Below are 14390 nucleotides of genomic sequence, written 5' to 3'. Positions count from 1 at the left end.
TGTGATCACAACTACATAGTGCACTCAATTATATTATCAATTAACTACGATCAAAACAAGAGGTTCTACACACTAGTAATTCGTCCACTACCTGGATTAACTTTCCGGATTAGCCTTCTTCTTTACCAAATAAGTATTTCTTTATATATTTAAAAAAAAAACATGCTTAGCTCCTTGCTCCATTTACATGTTGTTCTATCCTAAGGTCTTGTGATAGTGCCTTTTATTTTGAAATTCTGCAGTAAATTTAATAACCCACTACATCTTCCCAAGTCAAACCTTTCTTTAGCAGGGAGTTATGTCATAATATAAGAGAGCAAGCGCTAAAATCATGGACTGTACTCTGCAAAAAAATAAGCGTAAGAATTTAAAAACAGAGACTATTAACGGTCGAGGACACGAGTCGATAGGATAATTTTCAAAATATTTGACTAAAGCACATCTTAAATTATACACAAATATAGGGAAAGTTAAGCCTTAAAAACTGTGCACATAAATGATTCTTCTGTTTAACAGCACTGCGTGTGACACACGCCATCCATCTCAGCGTTAGTGCGAATACGGTGCTCCGCGCATGCGCGGTCTGAGGGCCCGCTGCTCGGAAGTGGTACTGTGATCCCTGATCACAGTCAGCACACAACACACGCACGCAGTGCCTCTGGTCGCCGAGCTCCATTTAAATACGCATTATTAAAAGAATAAATCGTGCGGACTGTAGTTCCGAGGCGCAGGAGGCTCTCTTGATGAGTGGTTGAATTAGGATTTGTGTAGTGATATCTAAGGGTGCAGTAATGAGCTTCTTTAGTTTTGGTCAAAGTGCAGAAATTGACATAGTGCTGAACGACGCCGAAACGAAGAAGAAAGTAGAGCACAAGACGGAGGATGGCAAGAAGGACAAGTACTTTCTGTTCTACGACGGCGAGACGGTGTCCGGCAAAGTGAACGTGACGCTCAAGAACCCGGGGAAAAGACTGGAACATCAGGGCATCAAGATCGAGTTCATCGGACAGATCGGTGAGCGGAGGCGAGCTGCGCGGGCCCGTCCGTACCGCGCGCTCCCGGCCTAAATATCTTTCACATTGCTCCATGCGAGCTAAAATCGGATTTAGCCGAACCGTACATTTTGAATGTGTCATTGAACAGCTGCTCCATTTCGATAGTAAATATAAGAACGGAGTCTCGCGGTTGTCGGAGGGGGGGGGTGAAAAACCGCGACTGCAGTCTCGTGACAGAGGGTCGCGCACCGTCCATCAGAACGCACCACAGCGATGTGCGGCTGGGGCGTTTATTAAGAAAGATAATAACCAGATTTAGGTATTATCTCGGCAGGAGGATGACAGTCGTGCAGCTTAGACGCGAAAACATTAAGGAGCTTTATCGCTTGTCCGATATACTGTCATCTGCACGTGCAATAGCAGCTTTAATCGTCCCGGATGAAACTATCGCGATAAGAAGCTCGATATCGCGGTATTAGCCAGAGTGGAGCGAATGAGCCTCCTATACACCTGTCCCTGTAGCCAGAGCTCGGCCGTTCGTTCGTCACAGCACTTTTCCCATGGCGAAGTGGGTGTTTCTGCTCGAACTCTCCCGAATGCTGTAAAATTTGAGAACGTAGATGGCATAATATCACTGAACTTGCCATCGCCGTGTCGTTGTTTCTTACTGAAAACGTTTATTTAGATAAGTCCGAGGTAATATAAGTGCAGCAGTTTGAGTAAACTGGAGCACACACCCGGATGAGGAAAGCAGCCTGCAGGTCGATGTTTAGTCAATAAGTGCAGGTAATGAGTCACAGATTTTTTAGTAGTGTATTGTAATTTATTTGTAAATTTCTCACACGAAGTAGTGCTTTCAAAATGTCTGAACACACAAGAAGAAGCAGATCTCTTAGTCACTTTCACTTTGCTTTCCTCAGACGGTTGGTATGCAGTGGATCTGACTTTCCATATATTTATTAAAATATATACATTTACTGCATTAGAGCTTATTTTATCTTAAAGAATGTGATGGAATTTGCACTGCAGGGTAGCCTTTACGGTTAGTTAATTACGCTCTTAGCTTAATTCATCTTATGAGGGGGTTGATTTAACATTTTCCATGGAGGAAAAAAAAATCTTTTCCTAAAGGAAAAAATTTCACTTTAATTAATACACCAGAAAAGGAATGCCATGCATGAAAATGATTACATCAACATATTTTGTAATATTTGTAAATTATGGACACGGGACAGCAGGTTTTCCCACCAAAACAGGATTTATTTGCAAACAAAAGCCGAAATGGGTAAAATGACCCCCTCTCCGTGACAAACCCGCAATAACTAAAGTAGTCGGAAAACGGACCAACAAAACCCCCAGGGGAAATGGCCCATAAACCTGGGTTATTTACAGGGAGGCATTCTGTAAAGGCCAAAGGCCCCCAGACAGTTCTCTTTATTATCGGACCAGCTGCTTTAAATGTGTTGGCTGGTTCTGTCCCTCACAAAGGCAGCTGGTCATCATTAGCCCCTTTGAGCTGATCCAGGGATGGGCATTTGGCAGTTGTCCATCAGTTCAACCCTGTCTCAGCTCACAGTATGAATAGGTACATCACTGTGAGTAATTTAACATTGTAAGTTTCTTTGGACAAAATGAAGTTAATGAAGAATAATAATAGCGCTAATAATTGCTTTGAATCTGCTGTTACGGTTGTTATATTGCATTTACTGTGATCAGTGTTTGTGCTCCAGAAGAGCAGCAGCAGAAAGAACACTTGAGACAGAAATAAACAAATATCTAAATAAATATTAGATTGAATTGTGGAGTCCTCAAGGAGTTTTAAGTTTTGTTACACAAAAAAATTGCCGCTGTGTTAATAAACTGAAGGAAAATGGCCAGGCTGACCCAAACGACAGACAAATTTTTTGGGTTTGACACACAGAGTATGTATCTAAGTTCCAGGACATCTGATACAAGCTTTTATACAGAATAAAACGCCTGTTGTTCTAACGCTGAGATTAGTTTCTTCATCTGTTAAAGACAAGCAGGGGTAAATAATGATCAGGGCACTGTTCGTCCAAAAGAAACATATGTTGGTCGCAAGGAAGCAAGCAGTGTTATCAGAGCAACTCAATTCCCAATGTCATATCCAGCGTTGCAGATTGGGGCTGTGGTGTGCGTCAGGTGTCTGTGTTTTGTGCAAACATGGTTTAGATTTGTCGTCTCTGACTGATATTGTTTCTGACTTCCACAGAACTGTACTATGACAGGGGGAACCACCATGAGTTTGTGTCCCTGGTGAAAGATTTGGCACGTCCCGGCGAGCTCACACAGTCTCAGACGTTTGACTTCGAGTTCACGCATGTGGAGAAGCCCTACGAGTCATACACGGGACAAAATGTCAAACTGCGGTAAGCGCTATCCTTTTTGTTTCTGCTTTAATCTGCGCATCTGCACGTTTCATTTGTTAACCTGAAGAGATCACCTAGATATGCCCTTCGTATACAGGCCATTTGTATAATGTCAATGTTATTTACATACACAAACTTACTAGGTTTATCTTTTCTGAAATTTTACTGGCCTACCAAGCCAAATTAGCAATTGTCATCCCATTTCTACTTTGTTCTGCAGCTTCATACCACTATCAAATGAATAGTGTTAGCCTGCAAATTATAGTCAAGACTGACATTATTTTGTCAAACTAAAATTGAAAATGAAGACAGCTGTTGCATGTGAGCTGTGTCAAAGACAGTTTTCCATGTTCTGGAAATGTGATTGTGCTGTAAGCTTAAGTTTGACTGAACTAGTCACACAGCACAACATTTCACTATAAGAATTAACACAGGGTTTCAGGCTTGAAATAAAACACCTTAAATTGAGTTAAGCAGAAACAGTGGCCACATGACTTCAGATTTAATTTACATGACTTAAATAATTTAAAAGGTTGAGTGCATTCTTACATATGCGTAATAAATCCGCATGAATTGTCTGTGTATTTAAGGTATTTCCTGCGGGCAACCATCAGTAGAAGACTAAATGACATCAGTAAGGAGATGGATATTGTAGTCCATACCCTCAGCACATACCCTGAGCTCAATTCCTCCATCAAGATGGAAGTGGGAATTGAAGACTGTCTACACATTGAGTTTGAGTACAACAAGTCCAAGTAAGGCTGAGAAATAATTTTTTTTAAATGAATATATGTAGGTCTTGAATAACTGTAAAAGAAGAGTTTAAAGGTACTAAATTACTTTATCAGTCTTGCCATTTTAATAAAGTCAGTTATATATTGGGTTTGCCTTTCTTACCTTGTAGTTCAAACCGTTTTTTTTTATTTAAGATTAGCTGCATGTCTGTACATGGGAAAAGTAAAGAAAAATTAATTAATTCCTTTTTACCCCAAAAAACCACAGGTACCACCTAAAAGATGTAATAGTAGGGAAGATCTACTTTCTTTTGGTGAGGATTAAGATAAAGCACATGGAAATAGACATCATCAAACGCGAAACTACAGGCACAGGCCCCAATGTGTACCATGAAAATGACACCATTGCTAAATATGAGATAATGGATGGAGCGCCGGTGAGAGGTAAGACAGATCACTGATAAGCTGTCTCAATGACTGAATCAGACTTTTCCATTTAGTTATATTTTGAGCTATGCTCCACATATTTTCACTCGTTTTCTTTATCTTGAACTGTCCTGCTTCTGTTTCCATGATAACTAGAATACGCAATTTTGCCTTTAACACCAACAACAATATCTGTTTCAAGCAAATAAGTAATCTGGGGAGACTCCAACTGATTATAGATTTTTTTTATTTTGTTTGTTTTTCAGGAGAATCTATCCCTATCAGGCTTTTTCTGGCTGGCTATGAGATGACCCCCACCATGCGGGACATCAATAAGAAATTTTCCGTGCGCTACTACCTGAACCTGGTGCTGATAGATGAGGAAGAGAGGCGCTATTTCAAACAGCAGGTAGAGTTCTGCTTCTGTTGACCCACCCTAAAGACCCTGGGAACTCTAAAAGCAGTACCATTGCATGTGGGTTTGAACCCATCTCGGTTTGTGTGGAGTTTACGTTTGCTCTATTTGTGTGGGTTTCTTCCGACAATTCAAAGATGTGTGCAAAAGAAGGCAATGGTATACCTTGAAAGCCTTGTGGGTAGTAGATTGTCTCTTGGCACTTAGCCTGCTTAAGGAAGTTCATTTAAAAATGTTTATAAGTCTTCACATTAACAGGTCTATTTCTGCAAAATTAAAGGTAGATTTTTGTGAACAAATATTTCTCTGCACAGCTTCTTCTGGAAATGTATCAGGTAATTTTCATCAAAACATGTGACCAAATAATTAATGATTATGAACAGTCTCCTCAAATGGAATTGGAAATTGTGGCTTATGAAATAGGGGAGGAGGTAGAACTTCTATGAACCAGTCTTGTGTGCCTCTGCTACTGAGTGAGGTCACTGACAAGCTTTGTGTCCCTCTTCCAGGAGATCACACTTTGGAGGAAAGGGGACATTGTGAGGAAGAGCATGTCCCACCAAGCAGCCATTGCTTCACAGCGCTTTGAGGGATCCTCCAACAATGAGAAAGCAGTTGCTCAAAACAAGGAGGATAGCAATTGAGTCCTGCTGCCTTGCCCCCTTGGTCTCCTGAGGAAGACAAGACTCTAACATGTGTGTGCGTTTTTGAAACTGGGGTCATAGGGGTACACCATCCCACTGCCCAGCTCCTTATTTACCGCCAACACTGGTGAGGCCAGTCTCTCTTCCAATCAGTTACTAGGTAAAGGGATCAGAGAGGCCAAGAAAGAACTTCTGGGTTCATACTTTGGGAACATTATAGGAAAGTAAAAAGCTGCAATTCTCCCCCTCCCCCGATTCTTTAACTTTCATTTCCACCCCATATCCTCCCTCAGAGTATTTTTGCTTTCTTGAAAAGCAACTTGTATGCTTAATCCAGTAATCCTTTAACAGGGTTTTTTTTTTATTTTTTAAAACATCAGTGCAACCGGTACTTACAATTACATTCCTCAATTTCGAATGAAATTTCACCAAAATTAGAAAAAGGGAAACTCAAATGCTTTGTTCATCTGTTCTGAAATCCGTTTCCTGTTTTTTGCTTCTAAACACTTGTCATTGTGTGGCACTATCATACCAGTGTTTGCCGCAGCCACACAGCAGCTCTTAACCCGTATGCCTGTGCAAAATGCTGTACCAATGATTAAGTATTGAAGTGTTACCTCTCACATAGTTAGCGATTCCACACATAGTGTTCCATTAGTGCCCATACATTCCTTTGTCACAACTGAACAGACTAGTTTCTACAACAAGTTCTTTACATGTAAGAAGTTATTTTGTCCTATGATAAATCTAGACTTCCACAGTCTTTTCTCAGAACAATTGTCTGGATTTTCAGAATACAAAATTATACGATGTGTGATAACAGTGATATGAACTGAAGTAAAAATAATAGCAACTTCTGCGTTAGACCTTAGTTGGTGGAATTTTTTTTCTTTAAAGAAATTTTGTGGTTTGTATAAATTGATCTAAATGCCTGTTATGAAGTATTGACATTAACAGTGAATTTGGAAAAAGGTACCTGATTTGTGACAGTGTCAAACCATTCCGAAAATACTTTTGGTATCTGTAGTAGGACATTTTCCAGTATAATGCCTTTTTTTGTCATGAATGTTTTCTTTTTACTATTAGATCATTGAGATGATTGAAGTTTTATTTCTAGTAGAAGGGAAGTTCAAAGGAGGCCTTAATTGTAAGGAATTAACTGTAGGTAGTTTTTTCCACTTGTGTATGTCTTATGAGAAGCAAAACAATAACTTTATAGGTGGCCTAAGTGTCATCAGTATTAAAGATAGGAATGATATTTTAAATATCAACACTCTTCTTTTGAGGGAAGATGAGACAATAAAGCGTGCAGCTGTAGACTCAATGTGGTGGTCCATTACCACTATCCATAATGTTGTCCCTTAGCTTCTGAGGTTTTACATGAAGAGAATCTGAAAGTCTCCCAGTTTGCTCTGGTTTTATGTGTACTGCTTCAAACCATTTAAAACTTATCAGCATTTCATTAAAGTAGCAGCTCCTGCCTTGGTCCTGTCTTAATTGCCTGCCAAAATTGTTTTCTTCGATGTATGTTGTGTATCCTTACATACATACACGTGCTGTTTCCTCCGAATTTTTTTTTTTTTTTTTTTTTTTACAGTTTTGGTGGTAACATGTGAATAGTATTTAGTTTGAAGAAATGTGGAGCACCTATTCTAAGTTCTGGGTGGTGAGGGGTTATGAATCTTTTATATAAAAGCGATCATTATCCGTTGCCATGCTGAAACAATGTTAGGGGTTTAGGACTTGCAGGCTTTGTTTGTGTTGTCATTGATGGCACATCTTTTGAGAACAAACGGACATGTGTGATCTTGTTCAAGGTCGTCTTGGCCAGAACCACTGGCCCCTTTCGCCAATAAAGGACTCACATTCCACGGACTCTGAGTTTCACGGCAAGAGACAAATTTTTCCTCCTGTAATGTTACCCGCTGCTGTGCATTCATTCATCACCTTCAGTCACTGGACTTTGTTGGGTTTCTCAGAGGAAGACTTTGCAGCGTGCCTGATTTGTCTACTTACAGAAAGCTTCTGTTTGTGCTGTTTTGTGTGCTCTGAGTAGAGGTGCTATGGTTATATTGTACAAATACACAGCAAATCACACTCTGGTCCACATAAGTTTGTGCGCTGTTTTAGTTCCATGCTTGTGTGAACCCTGTTCTCTGGGAATTCCACGGAGCATGTTCTAACAACTAATTGTCACATTTCAAATGCTTGTGTCCATTAACCTGTTGTCATCCAATTTAAAAAAAAAAAAAAAAAAAAGACTGGAAGTAAACGTGAAGTATTCAGTATGTAAATTTTAAATCACCCTTGCATAATATTTTAAAAGCAAAGTTCTCTTTATTTTTACGCTTGGAAGTAGATCGCATTTCAGTCTAACATTCTTTATATATTGTGCAAAAACTGCTTTAAAATGGCATTAGAGACATACCTTTTATGATTATAGTCCCATAATGTATACTATATGAGTATATATTTACAGAGTTGTAGGTATATATGATTTTAAATGTAAAATATGTTTAATAGCAAGCTTTAAGGTACCAGCCAGTTTGTGAAAAGGGAAGTTCAGCACACAAGTCTTTGGAAAACTATAACTTTAGATGTTAATACAGAACATAAGTACAATGGTTTCTTATCTTTCAAATAGTTGTATTTTGTGTTTCTGTATTTTAAAGTTTTTAATCCCATGTCTCAGATTAAAAAGAGAGCTGTCTAAAAGCAGAAATTACTGTTGGCCTCTTTCTTCACCGGTGATGTGGGTGAGTTTTTATGGCCATTGAGCTGACAAATTAGCATTGGTTTCTCAGTTTTGTCATGTCTTGTTACATGGAAACGTGGTTTCATTTACATGTTCTCACATTAGCACGTTCCAATGACATATAAAATGGGAGCAAAAGGCTGCCCTTTCAGAGCTTCTGTTAAATATTGTCAAATTTGCTAACCTGTTAATGAATGACTAGAATTTATTCTGTGTATGTAAATAAATATAACTTAATTCAGGCTAGCCAACACATTGCTTCATGCCTTTAAACAATGTGCTTTTACATTTGTTAATTCAGCTGCTGCTTTTCTACAAAGTGACTTAGATACAAGACTACATTACCAATAAATACCCCTGTGGTTTTGGTTTCTTTATGTAAGGTTATACCTTTGAGCAAGGTACTTACCCTGGATTCTTCCAGTATACTGTAAATTACTCAGCGCTGTATAAATAAGTTAACACTTTAATGGCCAAGTACGCATGCACACACAGTTGATGCTTGTTCATAGACAAATTCAACATAAAGAATAACAAAACATTCTTCACTCCGTAGCTTAGTATACCAGCCTAAGATTTTAAGTTGCCTTAGGTGAAGGTGTCAGCTGAACGGCTATTAATTATAAAAACGTATATACCCCAATAGGGTGCGGTGGCGCAGTGGGTTGGACCGGGTCCTGCTTTCCGGGGGGTCTGAGGTTTGAGTCCCGCTTGGGGTGCCTTGCGATGGACTGGCGTCCCGTCCTTGGTGTGTCCCCTCTTCCTCCAGCCTTTCGCCCTGTGTTGCCGGGTTAGGCTCCGGCTCCCCGCGACCCTGTATGAGACTAGCGGTTCAGATGGTGTGTGTGTATATACCTCAATAACGTTTTTGCTTATAAAATGACTGCAAAAAATATAACTACACAAGAATGAAGGAGGAAGATCTGGGGTAAATGTTAAGTGTATTGTGCTAATATTTTATCTTGTGAAAGATGGGCCAATGCTCCACATTCCTTTGCTGCAAAGGTATTTGAAGCCACAAATGAATTTAACTGTGATTTCTACTGTCTTTCTAACATGTTTGGTTGTCACTGGAATTATTTAAAAATATCATTATTGGCCTAATTTCATTACTGTAAGGTGTAAATGTATTAGAAATGACTCGTACAATGAGATAAAGGATTTCATGGAAATTTCATTCTTTGGTCGTTACAATTGTCACTTTCAGAGCCTCTTGTCCCATACGGGGTCACAGGGAACCGGAGCCTACCCAGTAACACAGGGCGTAAGGCCGGAGGGGGAGGGGACACACCCAGGACGGGACGCCAGTCCGTCGCAAGGCACCCCAAGTGGGACTCGAACCCCAGACCCACTGGAGAGCAGGACTGTGGTCCATCGTTACAATTGTTTTATGTATAATTTTGTACTTGAGAACAAAACTTGGAACTGTTGCTAGTTATCACACAGTAAATGACATTTGGACACAAAATGGTTTGAGGTTTGGGACTGAAAGTTTTTGCAACCACCCGACCATACATCCATCAATCCGTCAATAACTGCTTGTCCACTGCAGTGTTGCAGGGGTCTGGAACCTATCCCAGAAGTACACTCATGCTTCACATAGCAGGGTCCCATACAATAAAAAATTTCTGGCTTGTGGAAATATAAACTCCTTCCTCCATACAACAGCCTTATGAATTCAGCACAGCTGCATTTTGCCCCATATGAGGTCATACAACACCAAATGTGTGTACTCAACCCCATCTAGATGATGCCAGACAGCACATCTCCTGTCCCTGATTATTGGTTCAGCGTAGTCATTCATCACAGCAACGACAGGGTAAACACGGAATAAACTGTCATGGGAACATTTACGGAAGTTACAGAATGATTAATGAACTATTATTAATCCCAGAGGGAAATTCTGTTTGGTTGCAGCAGCATACAATACACAGCGAAGGCACACATGAACATGCATATCAACATACATTGAAGACACAGATAAATAATCAGATAAGGTACGTAAATGAATGATATACGTGTACATGAATTAGCAAGTGTATTTCCACAAGCTTCACTCCCAGAATGGAGACAGACTGGCAGAACATCCTCAACACTCCTGCACACTCCAAATGACCTGAGTGCCCTAAGAAGGTAAAAGCAGCTCTGTCTTTTCTTGTACAAGGCCTCCGTGTTGCAGGTCCACTCCAGCCTATTGTCCAGATGCATCGCCTGGTACTTGCATGTCTCACTATCCCCCCCTCCACTCCATCACTTCCTACCAGGCTCACCTGAAACTGCTTGAACTCTACCATCATTGCCCCTTTTGAATATGATATATTAACCATCTACAGAAACTTAGTTATGCTTAGCGCAAGATATCATTGGAGAACATCCTGTCATAGTGACAAAGTCAACTAATCGCAGTTATTGATTGTTAATATAATATCAAAAATGTGTTATTATTATAGGCAGTGATCTGGGGAAATTTATTTCTTTGTAACATAAACATCCATGAGCCAAATGATTGAAATTTCTATATCTAGTGTATCCTGTCTTGTGTCTTACAACCTGTGCTTGCGTGATAAAACTGGGACAAGTGTTTGCTGAACATGGAAGAATTAATGACAGTATAACATTAAAAGACAAGCTACAAATAATACTTTTTGTTACAAACATTATAAATATGTTGGTGTTTTCATTGCCATGCATTGAAATGCCTTTTATTTTGCTTTTTCCTGACACATTATGGGTACAGCAACCCAGTATTTTGTTGATTGAATTCTCTCACAATGTGAATTTGTCGAGCTGGGTGATTCCACTGAATGAATTAACCCCCCTTTAGGTGAAGGATTGGTGTACCGGGTGTGAGACATGGTACACCCTGGATAGGGCATGAGTCCATCAAAGGGTAGTCACACACACACACACACACACACACACACACACACAGTCTGAAACCGCTTGCCCTGAGCAAGGTTGCGGCAAACCGGAGCCCAACCCGGCAACACAGAGCACAAGGCTGGAGAGGGAGGGGACACACCCAGGACGGGACGCCAGTCCATTGCAGGGCACCCCAAGCGCTACTTGAACGCCAGACCCACCAGAGAGTGGGCACAGGCCAAACCCACCATGCCACTGTGCCCCCTTATTCCTTCCCAATAAGGGTAAATTAAAGTCAGACTTCTTGAGCCATATATGTTGCAATATGGGCCAGCTGGTATTGCAATGGTTAGAGCTGCTGCCTTTGGACTCAAAAGGTCGCAGGTTCAAATCCCATATCTGGCTGTAGTACCCCTGAGCAAGTTACTTACCGTAAATTGCTCCAGCGATGTTACCCAGCTCTATAAATGGTTAAATAATTGTAAGTCCCTTTGGAGAAATGCATCAGCTAGATGAATACATGAAATCGGCAGTTTGTGACTTAAATGTCATTGACCCCTAAATCTCACCATTAGAACTGATTACTTCATGGTGGGAAGAGAAATTATTAGGTCTGTTTTTGTGCAGGTAGTGGAATAAATAGATTTGTCGCCTTGGAGTCTGAAAAGTCAGAGTCTAAATCCCACTGTAGTAGCCATGATAAAAGTAAGAATACTCTGATGTATAAATGGGTAAATCAGTGTAAAGTTGCTCATCTGATGTTTTACATTGTCTTGGTCAATGCTGTTAACTAATCATTCGCTATCCGTAACATGTGTCCAGTTCAGGTGATGGCAGTCCAGAGCCTATCCTGGAAGCACAGGGTGGCAGGCTTGGTAGTGGACACCCTGGACAGGATGCCAGTCCATTGCAGGGTAGCCACACACATACACTGCAGCCAGTTAAAGTCACCGTTTCTCCCACCAATGTGCTAGCGAGATGTCAGCTAAATAAAAATTATTAATAATGAGGGCAAATTAGAGAGTTTTTCAGCATATGAAAATGGATTAGTTCATCTAGAGCAAAAATCCTCAGCACTGCTTATCCGTTTTGTTGCAACATTTTGAATGGCAAAGCGGAAAATTATTACTTCCACATTTAGCTTTTTCTCTTCTCTGTAACCCTAAGAAGTTGTGCTGAAATATGTCCACTAGGAGGCACACATGGAAACATAGTGATCTTGAGAGAAAGGAAATGAAACCATGAAAGCATCGGTACAGTGAGATTCCTACCAACTGGAGCAGGTGGTGTTTAAGTGCCAGTTAATTCACACTCTTTGATTCCTCTGACGGTGTTCCAGATTTGCCAGAGGTTCCCGATTCTGTGACTCTATCAGCTTTGAATACAGTTCACAACGAATATAAATAGAACCCTTTTAGAAATGTGGTTGACAGCTTAGCAATGAGGGATTTATTTTTAGAACAGTCTAAAATATTCTTCCTAGACCTTGGAGCAAATTGTAATAAATAATAATTGTCATAAATCCATGAAGATGACATGATTTCTGAGTTACACAGTGACAAGAAATTTGTTTCATCTACTAGCAGTTATTTCTGCATTGCTCTACATCACAGTGCCCTGCAATAAAATTAATTCCCTCATTTTTTGTTAATTATATTGTATGTAATGTTCTTTTTATGAAAGAAACAATATGAAGATAAAATTTGTGATATTCTTTTATTTCAGAAAATGCACAGTTTTTAAGATACTTTTTCTAATTACAAATGACTGAACGTGAAGCGCATGTTTCCTGTATCACTGTGCAACTGTATCAGTCATATATATTGGAATGTGAACTATGAATAATGGGAAGACTAAATTATGAGGGATTGCATTAAAAGTTGATGAGCAAAGCATTTTGGGGAAAAGAGCTTCCAACTTAGTAATACCAATTTACATGGAAAAGGCTTTACTCGGTAAGCCCTCATAGCATACAATTTACATTTTTAAATTTGGATTTAACCGGGTCGTGTCCACTAATCTGTTTTCCAAAAAAGGGGCAATATTGCATGAGTTCTGGAAAATCAAAGATAGACAGCTGAGTCAAAGCAGGATTCTGCACCTGTCATTACCTTCTCATGTTCCTGCTAAGAGCAGCAATGTTCCCACAAGATATAACAAATTTTCAGATGGCTTTGACTTGTCAAGTCCTGCAGATTCAGATGAGACTTGAATTCGGGGGGAAGGCACGGGGGCTCCCCCCCTTCTTTCAGCTCCTACCACGGCAACCACCTCAAGTGCAATGCTCAGCTGTGCAAATGGGGTTGCTATGGCAACAGAGCCTCAGCCATTCAAAGTCCTCACCGACTGTGTAATAGAGGGGTGTAGGGATGGAAGCTTATTCAGAAAAATCAGGTCATTGCTGTTTTTTATTTTTCTCTCTACAGTTGCAGAACCTATTCCCACCAGCGTCTGTGTTAAGACAGTATTTAAATGTAACATCCTTCATGGGTTGTATTTCAAAAGTAAAAACAAAAACAAGGTAATATTCAGAATATATCACATTTGTTATTTATTCTCAGTGTTTCAATATGTTCATATACCTATTATATCCTATCAACCTCTAAATCCTCCACACAAGAGACGTTTCAAGATAATACAATTTGAAACCCATTTTTGGCTGAACTGCCAGTGTTCAGGGAGAATGGTTAGGCATAATCCTCCTGTCTTCATCTCTCAGCTCTCTCTTTCTATTTCTCTTGCTCTCGCCTGGCAGGTAAATTGAATGTCTCTGGAGTGATGATGTCATTTTTGGCTGCGATCTTGATAAAGAAGCCCTCTCTCACCACATAGAGCTCAGCTTGTTTTTCTCGTCACATGAATACAGACAAGACATTACCCATAACATAGTGGTAGAAACACGGAAAGTTCAAACATGACTTAAAAGCAATACAAAAACAAAAGGATGCTCAAATTGTAGTTTTGCATGTGTTTCCTAAACGAACACCTCATGGAGTTAATGAATGTGTGGATATAATAAGCTAAAAGGATATCCATCCGATGCCGTTGAACTACCAGTGCATACAAAGTGTGCCTAAGTCACTCTCACGGGGTTACCAGACGAGATCAAGCACAAGAATGATGCTAAAAGGCAAATCACCCAACCATGTCACGCTCATATCAGGGTGTT

At 40.0% G+C, this 14390-nt stretch overlaps 1 protein-coding gene across 1 annotated transcript; it reads left to right on the top strand.

Moving 5' to 3' along the window:
* The first annotated feature begins 584 nt into the window (after positions 1-584).
* Positions 585-8322, top strand: vps26bl (vacuolar protein sorting 26 homolog B, like). The gene is made up of 6 exons (XM_018755598.2): positions 585-1014; positions 3229-3385; positions 3976-4140; positions 4388-4563; positions 4812-4954; positions 5470-8322. The coding sequence occupies exons 1-6, from the start codon at positions 792-794 to the stop codon at positions 5602-5604; spliced, it is 999 nt and encodes a 332-aa protein (XP_018611114.1). The 5' UTR covers positions 585-791; the 3' UTR covers positions 5605-8322.
* The last annotated feature ends 6068 nt before the right edge of the window (positions 8323-14390 follow it).

The sequence above is a fragment of the Scleropages formosus genome, chromosome 4 (assembly GCF_900964775.1).
Source record: "Scleropages formosus chromosome 4, fSclFor1.1, whole genome shotgun sequence".
Classification (NCBI taxonomy): Eukaryota; Metazoa; Chordata; class Actinopteri; order Osteoglossiformes; family Osteoglossidae; genus Scleropages; species Scleropages formosus.
Note: the sequence above shows the minus strand (reverse complement) of the source record. Positions and strands in the feature narration are given on the sequence as shown.

Excerpts from the sequence above, each read along its gene's own strand:
- vps26bl (XM_018755598.2), top strand. The coding sequence starts at position 792 with ATGAGCTTCTTTAGTTTTGGTCAAAGTGCAGAAATTGACATAGTGCTG. Across the intron at positions 3,386-3,975 it reads GGACAAAATGTCAAACTGCG|GTATTTCCTGCGGGCAACCA; the intron begins GTAAGCGCTATC and ends TGTGTATTTAAG. Across the intron at positions 4,564-4,811 it reads GGATGGAGCGCCGGTGAGAG|GAGAATCTATCCCTATCAGG; the intron begins GTAAGACAGATC and ends TTTGTTTTTCAG.